Source organism: Diaporthe batatas (genome assembly GCF_019321695.1).
Source record: "Diaporthe batatas strain CRI 302-4 chromosome Unknown Contig00017, whole genome shotgun sequence".
NCBI classification, from domain to species: domain Eukaryota; kingdom Fungi; phylum Ascomycota; class Sordariomycetes; order Diaporthales; family Diaporthaceae; genus Diaporthe; species Diaporthe batatas.
Window position 1 is genome coordinate 951,024 of NW_025408564.1, and position 22,705 is coordinate 973,728.

The 22,705-nt window shown below is 53.4% G+C and overlaps 7 protein-coding genes across 7 annotated transcripts; 2 read left to right on the plus strand and 5 right to left on the minus strand.

Moving 5' to 3' along the window:
- Nucleotides 1-3,501: 3,501 nt before the first annotated feature.
- Nucleotides 3,502-4,728, plus strand: KVR01_012059 (uncharacterized protein; the record flags this gene model as incomplete). Its single annotated transcript, XM_044791220.1, has 2 exons — nucleotides 3,502-3,812; nucleotides 3,864-4,728. 2 exons carry the CDS (start codon nucleotides 3,502-3,504, stop codon nucleotides 4,726-4,728), a joined length of 1,176 nt encoding a protein of 391 aa, XP_044639140.1.
- Nucleotides 4,729-5,226: 498 nt separating this feature from the next.
- On the minus strand, nucleotides 5,227-6,235 carry KVR01_011891 (uncharacterized protein; the record flags this gene model as incomplete). Its single annotated transcript, XM_044789588.1, has 2 exons — nucleotides 5,227-6,150; nucleotides 6,206-6,235. The coding sequence occupies 2 exons, from the start codon at nucleotides 6,233-6,235 to the stop codon at nucleotides 5,227-5,229; spliced, it is 954 nt and encodes a 317-aa protein (XP_044638972.1).
- A 1,219-nt stretch (nucleotides 6,236-7,454) lies between these two features.
- KVR01_012006 (uncharacterized protein) lies at nucleotides 7,455-9,269 on the minus strand (the record flags this gene model as incomplete). The annotated part of the gene is made up of 1 exon (XM_044794388.1): nucleotides 7,455-9,269. One exon carries the CDS (start codon nucleotides 9,267-9,269, stop codon nucleotides 7,455-7,457), a length of 1,815 nt encoding a protein of 604 aa, XP_044639087.1.
- A 5,522-nt stretch (nucleotides 9,270-14,791) lies between these two features.
- On the minus strand, nucleotides 14,792-17,467 carry KVR01_011890 (uncharacterized protein). Its single transcript, XM_044792199.1, has 3 exons — nucleotides 16,784-17,467; nucleotides 16,178-16,648; nucleotides 14,792-16,062 (listed from the first exon to the last, which is right to left on the minus strand). Exons 1-3 carry the CDS (start codon nucleotides 16,802-16,804, stop codon nucleotides 15,448-15,450), a joined length of 1,107 nt encoding a protein of 368 aa, XP_044638971.1. The 5' UTR covers nucleotides 16,805-17,467; the 3' UTR covers nucleotides 14,792-15,447.
- Nucleotides 17,468-17,998: 531 nt separating this feature from the next.
- Nucleotides 17,999-18,482, plus strand: KVR01_011995 (uncharacterized protein; the record flags this gene model as incomplete). Its single annotated transcript, XM_044787693.1, has 2 exons — nucleotides 17,999-18,013; nucleotides 18,111-18,482. The coding sequence occupies 2 exons, from the start codon at nucleotides 17,999-18,001 to the stop codon at nucleotides 18,480-18,482; spliced, it is 387 nt and encodes a 128-aa protein (XP_044639076.1).
- A 357-nt stretch (nucleotides 18,483-18,839) lies between these two features.
- Nucleotides 18,840-20,240, minus strand: KVR01_011838 (uncharacterized protein; the record flags this gene model as incomplete). Its single annotated transcript, XM_044794296.1, has 5 exons — nucleotides 18,840-19,341; nucleotides 19,430-19,577; nucleotides 19,679-19,810; nucleotides 19,994-20,014; nucleotides 20,090-20,240. 5 exons carry the CDS (start codon nucleotides 20,238-20,240, stop codon nucleotides 18,840-18,842), a joined length of 954 nt encoding a protein of 317 aa, XP_044638919.1.
- Nucleotides 20,241-21,639: 1,399 nt separating this feature from the next.
- Nucleotides 21,640-22,544, minus strand: KVR01_011818 (uncharacterized protein; the record flags this gene model as incomplete). Its single annotated transcript, XM_044786968.1, has 3 exons — nucleotides 21,640-21,855; nucleotides 21,935-22,413; nucleotides 22,493-22,544. 3 exons carry the CDS (start codon nucleotides 22,542-22,544, stop codon nucleotides 21,640-21,642), a joined length of 747 nt encoding a protein of 248 aa, XP_044638899.1.
- Nucleotides 22,545-22,705: the final 161 nt, after the last annotated feature.

Consider the following 22,705-nt stretch of genomic DNA (forward strand, 5'->3'; position numbering starts at 1 on the left):
AGTATCGTGCCGTACAGTCTTTGTGGGAAAGCCGCGGGCCGTGTTTTCCGCACCTGGGCAAGGCTCAATCCACAGCCGCTCCGCTGATTGTGATGAAAACGTCATCTTACCCGACAAAGGACGGTTTTGTATATGAATATTTGATGATAACGCCTCATGGATCACGTAGCGGGAATCAATTTCATATACGTCTAAGAGCTTAAGATATGCAAAGAGCACCTCGACATCAAAAATAACATGTCATTGTACGACAAGATACCGGCGGGAACGCCTCCGCCCGGCATGAAATCAAACTTTGTCGATCCGCCCTCACAGGGCAATATGCCCCGAGTTTTCACCTACGTAACGTTACCACCAATGATACTATTCCTAGCTCTACGGTTGTATGTCCGGATCTTTAAGATGCATGAGATTAGTCTGGATGATTGTGAGCTTCCCATAGCATTTTCCTGGTAAACAGATGCTCATTCAAGTGTATCTCTAGACCTCTGCACGCTCGCTTCAGTTAGTCGTCCCAACAAATGAGACAAATGAGTTGTGCAGAACTGATTTGGTTCGAAATTAGGCCACCATCATAGTCTACACCGCTTTGCTTTTCACAAGTAAGCCATTTAGTTACCTTCCAATGCAAGTACTTCTGGCGCCATAGCTGAGTTACAATAGCTCTCGATAATCCGAGTGGCCCTCACATGTGGGACATACCAGTCAGCAAAATGACTCCGTACTGGGTGCGGGTTAGTACTCAATCAATCCTGACTTTGAATCACTAGCACTGGTCCGGGGATTCGACCTGAGCGTACATCGTTTAACATACTCTTAGACCTCGGTGATCACATCAATGCTCTTCATGGTAGCAGCCATGTTTGCCAAAACAGCGATTCTAGCCTTCTATCGACGGATATTCGGCCCCTCACGTCGCTCTCGTATTCTAATTTTGCCTGGCATGGCATTTACCGTCGTGTTTTATATCTCGATATTGATTGTAGTGGCCGTCGGGTGTGTCCCCAAGCCTGCAGACTGGGCCACTGGGTTCATGGGGAGTGGATGGCTATCTCCACAGTACCTGGAGAGGATGGATAAGTACAGTGCACCAACTACGGCGGCCTCAGGGATTGGTGGGGCTGTAATAGATGTATATATCTTACTGCTCCCACTTTTCTTTGTGTCCCAGCTGCATATTTCCAGGAGTCGCAAAGCAGGACTTGCTGCTGTGTTCGTGCTGGGGTCCTCGTAAGTTTCGAGGGTTATCCAACGCCCTGGAATTCTTTTCATACCACGTGTGCTATTGGTCCTGGGAGACTGACCTTTAACAGAGCATGCATCTTCTCGATAGTGGGTGCATACTATCGCTTTCTTATTCTTTCCTCGCATGACCTCACGTGGGACTCGATGCCCGTCTACAGTTGGAGGTTTGTCAATTACCTTTCCCTAGTAGACTGAGACAACTATTGACGAAAATTCTGTAGCATTGCGGAGATCAATCTAGGCATCCTGTGCAGCTGTATACCCGTTGCCTTTATCTTGTTTAGAAGTATGACGGAGAAAGTCACGTCATGGGCAAGCAGCTTTCAGAATACTTTGACGCGCAGTTATCAGAAAACACCAGACTCCAGGAAATCCATCAAAAACCAGACAAAAGATTCCGTAGAAGTCAAAGCTCAGCACGCTCCAACCCTACCGCAGATACCGAAGGCAACCATGACCGGGGTACATTCACTCCTTGGCAAGATTGGGCAAAGCAGTACCGGGATGAAGACCGCCACGAACACGAATGACCCGAATTTGACCTTGATGAGTATAGATCAAGACTATCATGGGCATTTACGGGCTGAGAATGAGGGATTGAGGCCGTGAAATTACTTATTGATAAAGACTTTAGGTAGTAGATTTGAAGAGTTGGTGGAAAAGAAATTTGTTGACTAAATTTGTGCACGTTGCTTGATTAAGTTAGGGATACTCGCACCTTGTATTTTGCATTTCCATGGCGTTTACCCACGCAGGTTACCAGCCAACCCGCCCTTTCAGCTTTGTTGTCATCTTCAGCTCTCTTTGACAGATTTGGAGAGCCCCTTCCCCTTGTGTACTTGATCGAGGGCGCAGGATGATAAATGTTCTACCGTGGTAGAGCTGGTCATCACTAATGAATTCGTATTGAGGTGACGACCGCAAAATGGCCAGGGTGACCAGGTGGACTGGTGGGTCGACAGCTGCTGCAGTTAAACCTTCGTCAGAGCCCAGCCAATACTGGCAGTATTGCATCCCGTAATGAAGACTCTTCTTCTGAATTGTCACAGGCACTATTACCTCGACGGTAGTCCAGTTCGATTTCGACAATAAGTTGGACAGTCCGAGACTTACCTTAGGGAAGACTGAGTGCAGCTGTGGGGGGCGGACCAAAGAGACTGACGGTACAATGGACTCGACAGCCACCTAAATCTACCGTCGCCAGGCAAGCCAGAAGCACCATGGTCCCCATCCCAAGCATATAGCCAACAGAATGGTAACTCTATAATATATAAGTGTTGATTAAAGTAAAGGAGTATAATTATAATTTAAGCTTCTTTTATTATTATTTATAACACCTTTTTGAATTTTAGGAAGAAATTAAGGAAAATATATTATAAAAGGTAACTTTATTATATATTAATTATAATATAAGAAAAAATAAGAAATTATACATTAAATAAAATAAGTTATAATATACTGTAAAATTATTTTAGATTATAAATGTTAAGTGAAATTAATTCATTAAGTATAGATAAATTACTAGTATAGAGTGTGGCGGGACTTTTGTCTCCTAACTATACTTTTGGTCAATTGTGGCGTTTGTAACTCCCCGTTTGACCGAACCAACACGCACCCAATACCCTGCGCCACCTTTCCCCCCTCTCGTCACTTTCAGCTCTTAGAAATTATTGCTCACACGCCGTCGAAACGACTGAGCTTGCAGACCGTGGCGAGATCCCCCTTCTTCTGCCATAACTCTACAGTCTTGCCAGCAACACAATCGTGGGATTCACTCCATCAGTTTTCCCCTAATATTCTCTGCAACATCTACCAAGACGCAAGAATGCCATCTGCAATCGTTTGGTCGGTGGCTGCCGCAACGGCCCTTTATGTCTTTCTCTTAGCACTGGCACGTTTCAAACATGATCCAAGAGAGCCAGAGGCGATTATCGGGTCCATTCCCTTCGTGAGTCCCATTGTTGGCATGCTCACTCACAAAGGGCAGTACTACATCCGGCTGAGGTACGTATACTATCGATCTATTCTACCCTAGGGTAGCTTTCAGCTGTCAAAATCTCGAGATGCATCTACTTAAACGGATTCTGACGACCACTTCCCTCATTCAGAGATCGATACCGTCTTCCGATCTACACTATACGAGTTCCGGGGCCGCCTCTCTACGTCGTCAACACCCTTCATATGCTTCAGCGTATCGACCGTCACATCATGACTGTTGCATTCTCACCGATACAAGCCCGCCTTTGCGAGAAGGTTATGCTCCTTGAGAAAGACAGCATGGATAAAGTCGCTGGAGACAAGGAGACGGCCGAGGACGGCTACCTGCGAAGCTTTTCAAGAGACATTGCCCCGGGTGCCTCTCCGGGACAAGGATTGGATTCCCTCAACATGGAAGCAGTCAAGCACTTCGCCGCCGCCTTTGACAGGCGGGCCAACAAAGGACCAAGCACGGTCAATCTATATGAGTGGCTCCGCCATGAGATATTTGCCTCTACGATGGAGGCGACTTATGGGCCACACAACCCGTTCAGGGACGCTCAGAACGAAGACGCATGGCTCGAAGTCGAGTCTGGGATTATGACTCTGATGTTGGATCTGTTCCCAAACATCTTTGCCAGACGAAGTCTCAAGGCATGCCGCGCATTGATTACGGAGTTTGATCGATACTTCAACGACAAGGGCCACCTTGATGGGTCGCTGTTTGTCCAGCTACGAGAGAAGCACAATGCGGCCTTCGGTCTCGACACCAGGGAGACAGCGCACACGGAAATTGGCCAGGTGACAGCTGCAATTGTGAACACTGCGCCTACAGCATTCTGGCTCGTTTGGCAAGTCCTTACAGATCCTGTTGTCGCCAAGGACTGCCGAGAAGAGGTCAATCGGCTGGTAACAGTCAGTGCTGATGGCACTCATACCATTGACCTCGCAGACGTCATGACAGCTTGTCCTATCCTTGTGTCAACATGGCAGGAGGTCTTGCGATTCCACGGCATCAGTATAGCAGCGCGTGTGATCAAAGAGGACACGTTGGTAGACAGCCAGTATCTGCTAAAGAAGGGCGGCCTCGTCATGATTCCAAACGCTGTGATCCACAGCGACCCAACTCTGTGGGGACCAACAGTTGGACAATTCAACCACCGTCGCTTCCTCAAAGGCGGGAAGAACGCGGAGTCTCGGTTTCCAGCAGCTGCTTTCCGCGGCTTCGGCGGTGGTCAGGTCTTGTGTCCTGGCCGTCACTTTGCCAGCACAGAGGTCTTGGCCCTGCTGGCGCTACTTCTTGTACGGTTTGACGTGCAACCTGTTGGGGGTAAATGGGTCGAACCGGAGAAGGACGTCGTTATGGACAGGGCATGTCCGCTTCCGAAACGCGATGTGAGGGTCGAACTAATTCCCAAGAGCAGTCACAACTGGCATGTCGTTCTTTCTGGAAGCCATGGTGGCATCAACATTGTGGCCGAGGATATTCGGGAGAGCGAGAATTAAAAAGGGTGGAGAGCTTGGGTTTCCCGTCATTCGTCCTTCCAATGTCGTCTGCGTTATTTTCTAGGTTGAAAAGTCATATTCTCATGATCCTGCTCAGTACAAAGACATTAATTGACTAGTTCTCGGAATGTGTTTTCGTTTTGCTTTCTAATGAAGTGGCAAATCGCGTCTTCTTGGAAGCAGTGTCAAAGGACATCGTTGTGCAACTGTTGACCGCGCCATTTCCCATTACATTTGAGGCTGGAGTGAACTCTGCAAGTTCTGATGGGGGTTGTGGATCAATACCAGGAACTTTGGCCAAAAATGAAATGTTTATTGATGAAAGCGAATAAAATGTTCTCTGCAGGTTTATGTCCTCGATGGAAAATGTCCGATCGAACCGCGTTCCACATGCGTAGCAGACCTCACACCAATTTTGTAGATGAGCTTTTTCGTTGTTTGAGTGCTCGATGTTGTTTGGGATTATGCTCGTGTGCCAGGTCCCTCATGTGTCTGCCATCAACGAGATGCACCTTGTGGTGAACCTTGGAAGACAGGAAGAAGATACGTAAAACTAAGCCAATAACACCACAGCTTCCAGGCAAGCTTATCAGAGGAAATCGTCCCGCCTAGAACTATTTTGAATGACATGAGGCTTGCTATGCCGAGCATTGCGACCCAGACTTTCATGGACTTCACGTCCCAAAAGGCCAAACACACCACCGACCAGAACAGGACAAGAAAGGCAGTAGCCACGCGGGCCAAACTCTCGTTGAACACAATTGGGATCGACTTTCTGCCTCGAGCCTTATCACCAGCAATGTCTGGGAAGTCCTGTGCCTGTATCGTTGTCACGACCATCGCCGCCGTGAGAGCTATCCAGCGGATCACCACGGTGTTGCTTTCCACGGCCTCGCTCGAGCCCAACAGGGTTGCAAGAGCCCCCCAACAGCCGCAAGCCAGGCCAGAGGCGTTCAGCACGTTGCGTTGCAGTGGGCCTGCGCCGGCACCATCTAGGTCGTTGTAGAGCCAGACGAGCGTCATGGCGGTGGCGCTGGGCCCGAAGCTCTGCAGTACCGCGCCTGTCAGCAATGCCATGGGCACGACCACCCTGAGGGCCTGCTGGGCTTCATCTGCAGATATGCGCCCAGAAGGGATCGGGCGCCAAGGCTTGTTGATAGCGTCCTCTGCTATCCCCCCCGGAAGTCTCTGGTTAGAGATGTCCTGAGCCAGTAGATGTATCCAGAGCCACCATATCATTAAAGGTATTCGCATCAATATGCTCCCAAGTTCAGACCCAGCCGTTCCTGAATTGAGAACATCTGCGTTGGAAAACACCACAGAAATGGCAAAAATCGAGTGTGGCACGACTATGGACTTGATGTCTGTTTTTGTGAAGAGGTACAAGGTCTTAAGGTTGAACAATAAACTCCGGCGTTCACGCTATCTCTATAATTAGCTTTTCATCATTTCACATGTCAGAGGGCATCAGACAAACCTTCGCTAATTGCACATTAGCCGTTGCCATGTTGGCAGTTGAGCTAACTTGCATCGAGACGTGTTTATACCGTTAGGAGCAGACGGGGGCTTGATGATGTCGAATATCAAGACCAAGAATAGAGCGCCTTATGTATTCTCTTCCACTGTATGAAGGCGCCACATACGTTTTATATGTATGGGGATTGGAAACGAACCCACCATCTAGTCTCTCAATGGCAAGTGATCCTGAGAAGAACAAAGACACATCTCACATCTCACATTTGACATCGGATTTTCGCCGAACTGGGACTTTTAGACAGAGATAATGCCCCTGTTGCTAACTTGGGCGGCCCACATCTCGCTTCCGAAAATCGCTGGGTTTGTGGACGCTGGCTCCTCATTCAGTGCGCTCTTCGTCGTTCTAATTGGTGAAATAGGTCAACCTGTTGGTTGTATCACCATCCTCCCATGCAAAAATGACCTGACCTCCTGGTCGTCATTCACGATTCGCCAATCCTTCCTCCTAACACTGCTTTCGTAGCTATCCACAATGAAAAGACACCGCGTGATCGTAACAAACACAGATACGCAATCGTGAGGGCGATGGACTGCAGTTGGGGCTAATCCGAAACTCGCTCACGTTAGACCATACCTAGGTGGATGCTGTCTGTGACCAGCAAGAGTTCCAAGGTTGCTCCCCACTGGTTAAAATCGCATTATCGTACGTACCACAAAAAATCAGTAGAAAGAAAAAATTTTCAAGTCTAGCTTTAAAAGAAACAAGATAGTATTAAAAAGATTAAGGCTCTTCTAAGCGATTATTACCTTTCTCTAATTTTTCTTTCTGATATCTGTGTCTTTAAGAATGAATATTTGAAAAGTAAGGTTTTGGAGGGTGATTTCTCAGGAATCTAGAGTTGGGTGTAGGTAATTCTTTTGTGGTAAATGTGAGTGTGGGAATTTAACTAGCGGGGGCCAAATCTTGCCTGTCACAGATAGTGGCATAATTTCACTTTATCCTTAAACATGCTATATGCTTTTGGGCCATTCCGGATATGCAAGTAGCGAAGAAAAGTCACCAACGTCTGCAGCCGTAGTTTACCTACGTTGACGCCTCAGGCTTTGTTCTTACCACACTTCAGAACAACACAAGCGATTCTTGTCAATTATAAGAGACCCCTTTACCACGTCTAATTCTTCTTGCGATTCTTAAAGATTAACCAGATCAATAGCACCGTGGCTGATGCTCAGTTTACTGTGAAGACGAATTAACTGTCAACATATTTAAGCGCCTCCACAGACCAACCGGAATACACAGTCCTGTGGTACTCTTTTCCACCTATGATTCTCGAGAAGCCAGGGATACGTCCATGGTAGTTCCGACATCGGTTCTGACGACACCAGTATATTTCAAATCCCTCCTTGTCCCCAGTGATGTTGTACGATTCCGGGTATAGCGCTTGATACCACTGCGCGTCAATGGCTCCGTCGCGGCCGATAGTCAGGATCCGGGTGTAGTGAAGGACGAGGCAGAAGTCACTGGAGTGGCATGGCCAGAATGCCACTTTGACCTGTGCGGGACCAAAGAAGTACCAGCGCGCCTCATGCTTCTTTTGGCTCGACTCGCATGCCCCCCGGTACTTCAAGCTGTGGGGTCGAAGCTGTTCCCGGATGCTGGAGCCAGCGGTGGACGGCCGAGACGAAGACACGTTAGGTGGATATTGGGGTAGCTTCCTTGAGAAGTTTGTTGGGCACTCTTTCTCAGAATCCAACGAAGTCCTGGGTATCGATTCGACGTTCCTGGACGCTTCTCGTGACACGCAGTCACATTCATTCGGGTCAAAGCAGCGCATCTCTGGCACGTCTTGCTCAAACGTCATGGCAGGATACAAGAAGCGTCCGCCCTTTGCTCTGATCTCTGCTATTCCCTGACGCAGGTCGTTCGCCGTTACTGATCTGCCGTCGGTCTGAAGGGGCATATGAGCGCCCCAACGCAATTTTATCTTGGAGCCATCAACTTTGAGTTGAGGGACGGGCCACTCGACGCAGCAAGCGTTATGCCGGTAGACCCTGATATCAGACCTTCCCCGCTTGGTTTGTGGGCACGAAATGGCATGGCTGGCGTCCTGGCATCGTATTACGCAATCAATCTCGTCTTCACCATCCCTCGATTGCTCGCTGATCCGTGAGATATCGGACCAACGGATGATGCCCTCTTCGTGTTGACATAGTCGAAAGTACCCCTCGTGCGCAATACAGCTCCGGTTGCTGGCTTGTGCCTGCCTCTGCCACCAAGGGAAAATACAAGCTGGGTGGTCTGCCTTACAAGAATGGCAATAGAGGTACCTCCTGAGCCGCTCAACCCGCAGTTCCCAATCACCGGCGTTCTGGGCCCTAAGACAGCCGTCGCAGTAAGCGTCCCTGGCTATCAGCTGCAGAAACTGCTGCCGTTCCCCGGCCGCGATGTGTGTCCACGCGTGCGAGCCGTCAAAGGCCCTGAACCGTGGCCACGCAAAAGGTCCGCCCGAATCGCTTAGCTTCCATCTTGGCTGGAAGGTGTACGGCCGCGTGAGTATTTCTTCGTTGCACAAGGCAACAAACCTGCGCGAGACGCGTCGTAGACATTCGATGCCAGAATTGTCCAGGTGCTCGACCACAAGACCCAGCAGTCCGTCTGGCAGGCGAAATAGAATGCTGATGGACTTGTCGTGACACTTGGCTTCGAAGGGTGGCCCAATGGTTCGCGGTGTTGCAGTTGGCGCCGGTAAGGGCGAATTTTCAAGGAGCGGTGGCCGTGAGAATGACTCTGATCTCGACTGCCGTACTTGGATTGGTCTGGATGTAGTAATCTGTGACGGTGTCGAAGAGGGGCTGGGAAAAAGGTCCAAGTACAATGGAGGTAAAGTGGTTTGAGGGAGGATCGAATACGGCGGTGGCGCTTCGTAGGTGGTCCGAGATTCGGAGTCGGTGGTTTCTTCATCCAGAGAGCCTATATTGGTCACGTCTCTTGACTGGCCAGAGAGTGGCGGATCATCAGGCAAGGCCCAATCCACAATGCCCTGAACGGGGGTTCTCGCATGCATGTTGACCGGGTAGTGGAAGTATTATGGTAAAAAGCCTTGGAAATTAAGTTGAACGTCAGGAAAACGAAGAGTGGCAGAGACATCATAGATAACTAATTACGGGTCACCTAGGCATACCTAAGTGATTAGTCTGTGGAATAGAAGTTTAGAAGCCAGAGAAGCAAATGCCAGTGGCGCGTGTTCGTCACGACCACTCACGTAGTACAACGAACCAGCCTGTCATCGGTAGTTTTCTACGGGTCTTCCAAAAATTCTAAACAAATAGATCGGTTTGCTAAGGAATCACTAGAACTCAACAGTTCAAGAGAATCTAATCCGTGCGACGGCCGAACGCTATCTATGTGGGTGTAGCGTCGAAGACTAAACACGCGGGTTTAGTAGTGTGTGTGGCTATGCTGTTGGGTTACTGTTGGATTTCCAAACCGCCTTGTATTATCGCACGTCCTAAACCCATGCACCTGTCTAGGTTCTCTCCCTCTCGTACATGACGAATTTGGTAGTATTTTACTAGTGCCTTATTTGGGGTAATGAGCACATAAAATCTGCTCCTAATATAAGATCTGTAGTACATTTTCTAATTTGCTTGCAAGTATCATTTGTATCTAGTAATATTGGGAGTAGCAGCAACCCCCTATATTGTCAGAGAAGCACACGAAAATACCCCAGCAGCTTTTTAGTTCCCATGATCCGCCAAGTAACCAAAACCGCTACCATCATCATCAGTCATTCAGGCTGAGCAAATGGAATGGGTGAAAGTAGTAAAAGCAGGAAAGTCAAAGAACTCAGTATAACATGAAATGAAGTTTATAAATGAGCTTCAATTGGCCCCCATCGTTTCAAGGACGGAGAGGAACTTGATTACGAGATGTGAAGGCCGGTTTTGGGGTCCGAATCCGACATGAATACTTCCAGGGGTCGAACTAAAAGATCCCGCAATCACAGTGAAATATTCCGAGTTCGTAATGAGTCCAAATATGCTAGGCATCAAAGGTGTCGAAAGAACACCCAGTAGCACCAGCGATCAATGCCAATCATACCTGGGCAGCTTACGCCAAGCCCGCCACACAGCTACCCCGTGCTCCTGACTGCACTACTCCGTACGGAGGGTCTGGCAAAGAAGTCATTCAATATTGAACAGATATTGAAGCATAAATGCGCATTACAACGTGAAACCCGTGACTGAAAGCAAGAAGAAAACAAATATTTACTAGAGGTCGGAATGCACCGATAGAAGGCCACACACAGGAATGGTAAATTGCGCACGGGCGAGTTCAGTTGGCGATCAACAAAAGGTGCAGCGAACAAATCCGCGGGGCGCCTTGCCCGTTCAGAGCTGCCCAATCCCGCTAACCGGGCCGGTGACCTATCCTCTGCCACACATGACAAATCCCTGAGTAGACTACCTACCATTCTATTGACCCGCAGGTTGTCGTGTTGGTAGGTCTTGTTTTGAGGGATTACACATATTCATACCCCCTTCACCATGGCACAGTCGAAAACGCAGACCTGCACTGAGACGCGACTAGAAGCCCCCAGCTCGGAAGGGTACGACCTTTATGGCGTCTTGCCCGAGAAGAAGAATGGGCCTGAAGAACACCAGTCGACTGGCTCGAAGGGCGTGGATGGCATCCCGCCGCCGAATACCCACGTCGAAGTCGAGCGGTGGAACTGGCCCAGGTCCAACACTGGCAGGCTCGTATTTGCTTGCTTGTCTTTCATCATCGCAGGAATGAACGACGCCGCAGTCGGAGTACGTCATATCTTGGCCATCGATAGATAGGCATGTATTCGCTGACAGATTCTGTAGGCTCTGATCCCATATGTAAGTGACGTACCTTGTTCCCCGGTGCATGTTGATATCGCCATGTCTGACAGCTGAGAAGCTCGAAACCTACTATGACCTCAGCTACACGATAGTCTCCCTCATCTTCCTGACCCCTTTCGCTGGTTATTCCGTCGCGGCCTTCACCAACGCCCGGATCCACCAGAGGTTTGGGCGGCGAGGCGTCGCGATCATGGCACCTCTCTGCCACATCATCACGTACATCATCCTGGCGCTCCACCCGCCCTACCCCGTGCTCGTCGTGGCCAACACGATCAGCGGGTTCGGCAACGGCCTGACGGACGCCTGCTTTTGCGCCTGGATCGGCGTCATGGACAAGGCGAACACCATACAGGGCTTCCTGCATGCGTTTTACTCGGTCGGGGCTCTCATTTCGCCGCTCATCGCGACGTCCATGGTCGTCAAGGCGGAGCTGCCGTGGTACAACTACTACTACCTGATGGTAAGAAACAATAATACCTCGCAATGAAACAGAGGAGCCCAATGCTCATCGATTTGTTTCTAGATCGGCATGGCCGTGGTTGAGTGGGTCGGACTCACTATCACCTTTTGGCAAATGACCGGTGCGGTCTATCGAGCCGAGCACGCGCGAGAGAGTCAAGACGGCGGCGCCGGCACCAGGGCTGCCCTCAAGTCGAAGGTCACCTGGCTCTGCTCCCTGTTTTTCTTCGCATATCTGGGTGTTGAAGGTGAGATCGATGACGCTGATGTGGTCAATGAATTCCCGCAACTGACTTTTGCCAACAGTCGGCCTCGGGGGCTGGATCGTCACCTTCATGCTGCGGGTCCGCAAGGCATCAGCCTACGCCTCTGGCATCTCCGCCACCGGGTTCTGGGCCGGGCAAGCAGTCGGCCGGGCGGGCCTCGGCTTCGTGACTGAGCGATACGGCGAGAGGCTCTGCATCACCATCTACCTGGCCTTTTGCATCGCCCTGCAGCTGATCTTCTGGCTCGTGCCCCAGTTCATCGTCTCGGCCATCGCCGTGGCCTTCCTGGGGTTCTTCTTAGGGCCCATGTTCCCCGGCGCTGTGATGATGACGGCAAAACTACTCCCGAAGCACATCCACGTCAGTGCTATAGGTTTTGCCATGGCCATTGGTGGCACCGGCGGCACTGTGTTCCCCTTTATCATCGGGGCGATCGCGGCCAGCAGGGGCGTTGGTGTACTGCAACCTATCATCCTAGCGCTTATTGCTGTGGTTTCTATAGTGTGGCTCTGTTTTCCTCGGATTAAGAAAAGAGACTAGACTTCCAGGGCCGGATATACTGTAGCTTTGACGAGAATAGCATGACTGTCGCACCAGGGCATGAAAAATGTGCGCAGATGTCGACCAAGGCTTGCTGTCGTCCGCTCGGTACCGGAAGAAGGAAATAAATAACTGATGATGACAAGATGATAATACGGAACAAGGCTTACACCACGCCTGAAAGTTCTGCTGTAAATTAGCATGCAGTTCCTCAAAGCATCTAGTGCCAACAGGCCACCGCGAACACCAGCACACTCAAATTATTCTTCATGGCAGAAGTTTGTTCACTGCCCAAGTCTACCATGGCATTCTCAAATGCTTTTTCTTCCACTACCAAACACAACAAAAACAGCTGCATAAATTCTGTATGTCACTTATGTCCAAAGCATGTTGCTTTGATAGATAATATCTTTGTGACAATGAAAGAGGATAGTTGCTAGTCATTGGGTGCGCCGCAGTCGAGACCGATTCAGGCCTCGACCTTATGCTCAACAAGGTGTTCTCGATCTCCCTGGTCAACGAGCTGGCAGACATAGTTCCCAGAAGACAAGAGACGTCCATCAAGATGTTTGCTCTGGAAAATCTGAATGAGGATGCCCTCCTCACTGCAGACACCACACAATAATTGCGGACGTTCAGCGGACATTGGGATTGATTTATGCCAGCCATACCGCGCTCAGGGGGGACCCGGTCTCAACTCCATCGGCTACGCAGTGACTCTGGAACGAGGATGCTTCAAATATTGCGATGTGTTGGGCCTCTATCTGTCCCCCGTGAGGATGAGGGGACCGCGGAAAGAAATGTGTCATTCTTGCCCTCTCAGACAAAGGCCTACCTCAACTGACAACAATTCCGCATCAGAACCGTAAAGAGCGGATTCATCAGCCAGCACGGTCAGCTACTTCGTCACCAGCTGCCAAATCGAACTCATCTTCCACCCTCACCGTCTCGGAGCGGACCTTCTTGGATATCACCGCCAGCCACATCACACAAGTCCCAGTCTCCTTAATCGGATGTTGATGCCGGGCAGACACGCACACGGTGGACCAGTGATCTCTGGAGCCGTTTTGCAACCATCCAGGGGGGCAACTTGGTAGAAAACGTTGAGCATCCCGGCACATTTTTGAGTTTCAGCAGCAGCCGAAACCTCGGAAGCTTGTGAAGCGTGTGCAAGGGGATTGCACATGTGGTGTAACTACACCCGCTTTCTACACAGTCTTCCAATTACACAACTTCTAAATACAGCCACTTCACAGTTTGCAACCACCTATGAGTCAAGAACCAACGACTTACAGCGTCATTAGGATTTCACAAGAGCAGACGAGACATGACTATAGCTTGAGAGATACACCACAGTAGAACTCAGACAAGGTATATAATATGAGGCACAATCTTAACAAGGGACCAACAACGCTTATCAGTTCTGTAGTAATGTAACACAATGTTGCAAGCCGTGAGTCAGGCCGTCAACGCACATGCATCACACCCAAAAAAGGGCCAGCGGGCGGGAGATCGTCGTCCCCCATCCAACCCAAACCCGCACCCCACAGCAACTCACACAAGAGCCCCCGGGGGCCTAACAAGCCTCGTAATCGCGGTGATTAAACCCCCCGCCAAGGCCCCAAAACCCCCCGACAATACACGGACCACAATACCCAAACCCAGTACCCGCCCGCCACCCCCCCAAAAAAGCCCCGTTGCAAGCCGCAGCGGCACTCATCACTGGCATGTTCTCTATCATTTCAGATCCCACATCCCACAACCAACGTCCACAGGCTGAGGGCCACTGCAGGACAACCAGCATATCCAGCCGTGACGTGTCTCCCTCTCACACCCCCCCCCCGGACAAATGAACCAACCAGCATAGCATAGCAAGCATAACCCGCCCCGTCTCCTTGGCACCTTTTTGCCGCCGGCCATGATGTCACAGTGGCAGCCGGGTTCGAACTCGAGTCAGTTCACCCACCCGGTCAAGTCAGTCACCCGCACGAAAAGCACAACCAGATCTGGTGTATCCTACAGAACAGAACGTCACCTGTGCCTACAGCGCATAGGAGAGGCGGCTTCCCAAGCAGGACCGCCAATAAGTGACGAGTCTGTTTCGTTGCTCCGCATCCGCTATGCGGCCAGCTATCCGTACATCATGTCACACTCACTGCCGGTTGGTACTGAACCACAACCTGGGCGGCGGTCCCCACTGGTCCGTACACACCTCTGGGGTTACGAGAATAAGCTCGTGCGGGATGACCTCCCCTCCCCTCCCCTGCCCTCCCATAGGAAGCCACACACATCGCTGGTGATTCGAAAGACGAAAGGGCAAGGGCTTGGCAAATAGACAGAGAGACAGACAGAGAGACAGACAGAGAGACAGACAGAGAGACAGACAGAGAGACAGATAGAGAGACAGAGAGATAGACAGAGAGACAGACAGGCGCAAGGTCAATCAATATAGTAAGAAATCCAAATCTAGGCTCGTGCATGTTGCGTCATGTGGTAAATGCCACGGGCATCACCAACGACCGTACAATATCCGCATGGTCTGTGTGTGTGTGTGTGTGTCTGTCTGTGGCATGGCATGGCATGGTATATACGGTATATACAGGCGGGTGGGCGGGCAGACGGGCGAGTAATAAACAACACAACACACCTGCGCAACAGCAGCAAAGTTTACCTTAATAGAGACCTCCTTCTCCCCCCTCCCCCGCCCCGTCCATCCACGGACGGCATCCATGGCCCTGTGGAGTACGAAAACGGGTGGGTAAAAAACAAGGGCGCAGCTTATGCTCTGTGAATACTGCCTGCGCTCCTAGTATGCCCCTCTTCTCCGCTGATCATGACAGAAAGGAAAGAGAGGACCAAAAAAAAAAAAAAAAAAAAAAAGAGAGAGCAGAACGCGTCGCTCATCATTGATGCTTCACACACACCACCTCCCGGGTTCAACGTCAACTGGTATAAACACTGATTCCGCCCATCCCATCCCATCCCATCCCATCCCACCACACATGCCCTTTTGCAGTGTTGCGATATAGAAAACAACCCCCAGGGGACCCAAAAAAACAGAGACAGTAATAGTCCACCCCTCCCCAGCTCAAACAACCCGCTCGGAGCTCTCGCCCTCGGCGATGATGGCCACGCCCAGCCCGCGGTCCGGGCTCTGCAGCACGAGCTGCTCGTGCCGCCGCGCCCGCAGGTAGTCGCTGACGGACCGGATGAGGATGAACCACCCGACAATCATCAAGATGTACGCGACCCACTCCGAGCTCGCCACGTCCGACAGGCCGCCCGACCCACCGCCGCCGCCAGCGCTGCTCGCGACGGTATTCGGGTCGAAATCATGCGCGTTCGGGTCCGGCGGGCTCGCGAACCCGGCATCCCCACCACCACCGGGCCCGTCGTCGCCGCCCATGCCGCCGCCTGACCCATTGCCGCTGCTCCCCTTCATGTAGAAGCCGTACTGGATGAGGGTTATGCCCAGGCCGGCCCGGGACCCGTTCTTGGCGGCGTGGGTGGAGTGCAGCAGGTAGGTGAGCAGGAAGCCGACGAGCTGGAAGGACATGGAGATCATGCCGTTCCACACGAAGGAGAAGACGGAGCCGACGGGCATGCCGTCGATGTAGACGTCGTCGGCGCCGCCGAGGCCGGGCGCCAGGATGGTCGTCTCCCAGTAGGGCGGTGCTGAGTCGGCTGCTGCTTGTTCGTAGGTCTGTGTGACGCAAACCTGTGGTTAGCAAACTGCTTTTCTTTTCTTGGAGTGTGACACGACGTGCTGTGAGGGGCTGGGATGGATGGATGGATGGATGGTGTGAGCCAAGACGTACCGGAGGCATTTCCTCCTTCTCCGTGCCCCCTCTCTCGGGCTTGGCAGTCAGGTTGGAGAAGACGCCCTCATTCTGGATGCCGCTGCCGAACACGCGATTCGAGCTCGTCGCCGCCGCTGCTGCCGCCGCCGCCGATGATGGCGACTGCTGGTGCCGTGGGGGCTGTGGGGGCTGCGGGGTGCTCGCGGAGCCGGCTGGGGAGTAGGGGGCGGCGCCGCTGCTGCTGCTGGACTGGACGGGGTCTGTGTTCTGCCTCACCAGGCGTTGGCGGTCGTCGGGCTCGTCATCGCTGTCTGAGTCGTCGGCGTCGAAGGCATCGGCGAGGGTGGGGTCCTGGACGGAGCGGTTCCGTGGTGCGACGGACGAGGCTCTGGAGTGGAACGATGGGGGAGGCGAGTTTGGCTGGGACGAGCGGGTGTTCCTGGAGACGGCGATGGGCGAGGGGGCGTCGTCCTCGTCCTGGGCGTTAACCTGGCAGTCACAGCTGGTGTTAGTGCATTTGTGTGCATTTGTGATCAAGCGAGATGGTGATGACGATCGATGATGATCGTGGTGTGTGTTGTCGGTGATGTTGTGGCCTCTGGATGGCCATGATTGATGACTTACCCTTTCGTATCGGCCCGACATGACGCCGGTCGATGATTCAAATTCCAAAAGAAAGTAGAAGCAAGGAGCGATTAGGTGGTAATGTCGTAGGTGACAATGAAATGCGTCGGCGGTTGGATGGCGGATGACGGAGTTGATTCGATGATCGGGGCAACTCAAATGGTGCGGTTCTGGAGTGTTCTGCCGGGACCGGGACAAGTGGAGGAGGGCCTGCTTGGTTGGTCGGAACAGGCAGATGATGCGAGAGAAGGTCAGATGCTTTGCGCAATGGGCGATGGGCGATGCAGAAATAGGCCTCGAGGGGGAGGGAAATGCAGGTCGGGTTCTAAGGTTGGTCGTCGCAGGAGGAGCACCAGGAAAAAGAGAGTAAACAAAAAGGACCAGGTCGGAAAAGGAGAATTTAGGGAAGGATCGTCGTGGTCGTCGTCAATATTGTCGATGGGGTTGGAGGGTCGATGGTTGGAATTTGACAAGGTGGGAATTGGGAACTGGAAACTGGAATGGGCAATGGGAGAATGTCGGCAGTCCAAGGCTAGCACGAGGTGGACTAGACGAGTGCACGAGTGGGAGTGCACGAGTGCACGAGGTTGGGTCGGAAAAGGAGGAGTAGTTAGTGGCACAGGCAAAGGCACGGGCACACAGTCGGTAGGCACTAGATAAACGGAGAAGGAGATGGCACATTGATTAGGGATCGGGTCGGGGAGGGATGATCAATCAATCAGGGGCGGGCCGGCAGTACGGAGCACCCAACCAGCTGTAACTGTAACAGCATGAGGCCTATGCCTGCTGACCCTGCCTCTGCCTGCCTGCCTGCCTGCCAGCCCTGCCTGCTCAGCCACTCTGGCACCTGCCAACACTGTGAGTAGTAGCTGTTAGAGGCAAGTGGCACCCAGGGCTCATTTCCCTCATGCCACAGTTGCACAGTAACAGGCCCCCCCTGCGCCAAGGGTCCTTTTTACTTTTCCCTTCCAAGGCCCCTAAGCCCAACGCAGCATGTCTTGGGCGGGAATAAGCCGAGCCAATGACAGCGCCAGCGCATCTTTTTCTGTGCCTGTCATTGATTGACTGACTGACTGGCTGACTGACCCGACTGACGTCGCCGTCGAGGGCCGAGAAATAATTATTCTACACGGTATCCGACCCGAGTTCGATGGCCACAACATAACCTCGACAACACCACAGCCTGCCAGCCAGACACAACAACGCGCCATCAAGATGGCAACCAAGGAGGTATGCATCATCCCTTAACCACCAGCCAACTGCCACCCTCAGAAAAGAAGAACAAAAAAAGACACAACACAACCATCCAACTGACCAAAAAACACAGGCCCTCCGCCGCACATACACAAAAGCCCTCGCAGCCTGGCCCAAAGACCCCCTCCGCCCGACCTGCCAGCTCCAGGACGTCCTCTCGAGGCGCCTGGCCGGGTCCAACAGGTTCCCCGGGCCCGACGACAACAACACCCCAGAAACCGCCGCGGCGGCACAGGTCAACGCCGTCCTCTCCCTCCTCTCAAACAGGTACCTCACCACCTACCCGGCCGACCCGACCCCCGACTCCGCCACGGGCGGCATGCTCAGGCCCCGCAGCAACCCCACCTACTACGACGACCTGGTGCGCGACCTCGACGCCGCGCCGACGAGGTCCTGGGCCCAGAGGGTCGGGCTCAAGCTGAGGGGGATGTTCCGGTGGCAGTGAGGGGACGGGCGTCCCCCGTTGGTCTGGGGTGATGACAGCCTGGTGGTAAAAGATGAGAAGAGGCGGCAGTTCCAAGGAACAGCGGCCACAGTACCGGGTCAGGGGCGTGCGTGCGTGTATATACGCTCGAGGAAAGGTCGTCGTGGAAGCATGGCTGGGGCTGGTGTCGTGGTATCGATTGCACGGTCCTGTATATAAGCGAACATGCTCTGTAGTGTACCGCACGCACAGTGCTGTACACACCCAGCACCTCTATATCAAAGCCCCTCCCAACTCTACTCATCTTATACACCAGCCGTCCATAGCAAAGGGTGCCCTATCATCTGCCACCAGAGGATGCCCGACCCCCCTCCTCCCTCACAGATACTTCCTCTCCGGATCAACCCGGTCGAAAGCCTCCATGCTCTTCTCATACATGGTAAAGACAATAGCCCCGCTCATGACCAACCGCGCAAGCCGGGGCAGCACCCCGCTCCAGAACGTCAGGACCCCCTCCTGCCGGAAGATCATGCCCGCGCACCGCAGGCTGTTGCCGTAGTCGCGCCGCGCCTCGAGGCTCTGCATCCGCGTCTTGACCGTGTCCAGCGGCTGCGTCACCAGCACCGTGATGAGCCCCGCCAGCGCGCCGATGCCGAACGTCGCGGGCGTGGACAGCTTCTCGCCCGGCGCCGCGTACGACTGCGCCGCCTGCTTGAGGAAGTTGTACGACCCGAACCGCACCGCGCTGTTGGCCGCCTGCCGCGCCGTCGTCGGCACGAAGCCCGCGAAGAAGCCCTGGATGCCGCGCTCGCGCGCGATTATGGGCACCGCGTGGAGGAAGCCGCGCATCCGGGGCTGGGCGCGCTTGCGGTCGTCGATGCTGGTGTGGGGTTCGTCCTGTCAGTGGGTTGGGTTGGGTTGGGTTGGACGTGTGCGTTGACTGTGGTTATGGATGGGGGCAGACATACAGCTGCGTCTTGATGCTCTCCGTCGGCGTGACGGCCAGCAGGCTCTCGGTCACACCAGCCGCGAAGCCAGCCAGCGCCGCACGGGGGCCCGAGACCTTGCCCTCGGCGTCGGCGAGGAGGCGCTTGTACTGGTCAAAGGCGACGAATCCTGGATGCTCGTGGTTAGCCCAGGTGCTCCTTGCCCGCTGCCCCGACCAGACAGGGACATGTGTGCCAGTCGACGCCACACTGCGATAGAGGGCAACGTACGGATTCCAGCCTTGGCCGAGTTGCCGATGATGAGCGTCGTGCACCCGGCGTACCACTGCGGGCCGAATGGCGGCCATGGGAGCTTCTCGCCCGCGGCCAGCCGGCGGTTCAGCTGTGTTCTCGTCTTGGCGACTGTAAGATGGACCGTCAGCCTCTGTTCCCCATCATACTACTCCCGGATGTGCGCCAGCCAGCCCGCTCCCACGACAACCCCATCCATCGGCTCGAGGGGTTCGGACCGGGCTGGGTAGACAGAAAGATGGGAGCTCGGGAGGGTCGAGGATCCACGGTGGGGAGGATGAGGGGTCGGCGTACACTCTGCAGGGTATGTGATTGCTGTCAATGGGGAACCACGTTAGCCAAGACGGTCCTTGTATGATATTCCTGTCCGGGCAGAAAAGAGGGCCGCACAAATCTCAATGCCACCAGCCAGACTCCCCGCCAGGATCGACCGCAGCGGGCTGGGCGGCGGCAGCTTCTTCTCCCCCGACGGCGACGGCGACGGCGGCGCCGCAGAGTCCCCCTTGGCCACCGGGGCCGTGGCCGCAGCTACCGAGGCCATTGGTCGGTCCGCCTGTCGGTGCGAAGCAGGTTGTGGGCTGGCAGGCTGGTGTCCCTGTCGCGTTCGCGCAGCAGCAGCAGCAGCAGCAGAAGCGTTCGCGCACCGATCGTGGGGAGGCGGTCCTTGCTTGTTGCTGGCTCCGGAACGCGCCCAGATTAATTCAGACGGAGGGGGGGCGAGGCTGCACAAAGGGGCTGCGGTGCGGCGGTCGAATTGGTTCGGTTGATTACCGTCGCACGCGTGTGGTTCGTTCGTTGTGGGCAGAGGAAAAAGACAGGACCAGCTAAACTTTCCCTGCGTCATTCCCTCCTAACCGAAAACCTCAAGCTCGGCCGATAGCGGGGGTTCGGTCGGTCTGTGTGGACAGGTTTTGCCGAGCTCGGTGCCGAGGCTGCATAAGTTATATTGCCCCGTCCAAGTACTCAAACTCAATTGCTGGTATATAGGACAGGGCATTGATGTATCGCACACTAGCAGGCACTTGGTGGTTTCCCAGTACAATTCTGAGGAAAATGGATCTATGTACAAATCCGCCCCATAACTGGTATAGAAATGAGTCGCAAAGTCCATCTGCCGTTGTCTCACCCACAAATGTAGACACTGTCCATGGTTGTACATCACTCCCCGCTGTATATCTGGCATGGTGAGGCTGGCTAGATTCAATGTGAGCATTCTGATTCTAAAACTCTTCTCGGTATATCGTAACTCCTGCAGAATACTACACCCACGTGAAATGAGAGGTACACGAGATACTGCTTCTCTTCCTGTCTTTGTTTGAGATGAGCACTGGGCAAATGGCCCGAATCGTTTTTTAGCACAGAGAATTCCCATTCTTCTTTTATCGTACGGCCGAGGTATCTGCTTCTTTGCAATCCAACTCGGAATACAACAGAGCTGGATTTCATAAAGGATGGGGCATGCTGCTGCTGCCCGCTGGCCAGGTCTTCATCACCAAAGCTCATTCTCGAGCTCCACACGAGCACCGACTGTCGTTGTTCTATTGAATATTAGTTGTAGGGAGGTAGGTCATCCCGGCACATGATTCCCCCCCAGTCTCCGTGGGGTTGCTTCCGCCAGAGATAGATAGACACGCGACGCCTTTTTCACTTTGGGTCAGATACGCTCGTGCTTTCACGCCCTCGTCAACTGCTCGCCCACTGAATATGCGCTCAAGTACACACAGACTCACGGTGCATGAAGAATGGGACGCCCCTGGCGTCAGACTCAAGCAAGCATGGGCTTGACAGCTGGCGCCTGGGCTCAGGCGCCCCCTTCTTCTTCTCGTTCCTCTTCCCCGCCGGGCCTTCTTCACCGTCGACCAACACACACTGCCCTGCCAAAAGCAAAAAGCACAGGTCCCTCAGACTTGTGTAGGTGAGGTTGCCCAGGACCTTTCCCGCTAGCCGAGTCGCTTACTGTCTCCGCACGCCTTGATAAACACCTCCCTCAATGCTGAGAGCATCTCAAAATCCACCTCGCTCTCTACCTCGTCCTCGCTCTCTACCCCATCCTCAGCCAGAGCTTTCCCTCCCTCAGCATCCCCCCCCTCGTTCTCCAGCTCGTCATCCCACCAGGCCTGTTCCCCCTCGGCGTTGTCCCAGTCGCCTTCAACGTTCTGAAAGCCACAGCATCTGATTAGTGGACCCATACACATATACGGGCTATTATTCATGATGGGGATCTCATCCACCTACCGAGATGAAGAAATCGACAAATATCTTGGCGCAGATCGGTCCGGGGCCCGGGTACATCCTGATCACCCCGCCGTAGTACACCTCCCAGGAGAAGCGGCCCTCCTGCCCCGTCTCTGTCTTTCTGCATGTAACACCTGGGTTCAGGGCGTGCAGGAACTCGGGGAGGTCCCGCGATGCCTCGGCGGCATCGACGAGGCGCTGTAACACATAATCGTGGAACTTTGTTCCCGGGCCGTATTCGGGATCCTCGCTGAACCGGCCGAGGCTCAGGAATGCTGCCCCGTAGAAACCTCCTCCTCCTTCTCCTCCTCCTCCTCCTGCTGCTGCTGCTGCTACTGTATCATCTCCCTGTCCTGCTTTTGTTTTTGGGCTGTAGCCGAGGCCTCGGGCCTTCTCGAGCTGCTGCGCCTGGACGCGGAGGAGCTCGGGCGCGGGCAGCTTGGTGTGGTTCTCACCGGCGAAGACCTGGCCGAAGGGACCTGTTTTTTGGTTGAAACTGTTAACATGACCTACTACATGACAAACCCCTTTTTCTTTTGGGTCTGCAGGTGTACTCACCGCCATCCGGATGTCTCATATCAACCCTCTCTGTTGGTGGTGGCGCCTGCATGTTGTGGACGTTCGTGTCTGCTCATATTAGCATGTCACAAATGTAGTCGGGCAAGGAGCAGGGTTCAAGTCAGCTGTAGCCAGCCTACTTACTACGACGCAGAGGATTTCCGACTTGGTTCGTGGATGGGAAAGTGTCGAGGGATGGCTAGCACGGAAACA

Coding starts and splice junctions, on each gene's coding strand:
- KVR01_011890 (XM_044792199.1), bottom strand. CDS start 16,804: ATGTCGGGCCGATACGAAAGG. Junction 16,649..16,783: donor TGTCGGGCCGATACGAAAGG/GTAAGTCATCAA, acceptor TGTGACTGCCAG/GTTAACGCCCAGGACGAGGA. Junction 16,063..16,177: donor AGAAGGAGGAAATGCCTCCG/GTACGTCTTGGC, acceptor TGCGTCACACAG/ACCTACGAACAAGCAGCAGC.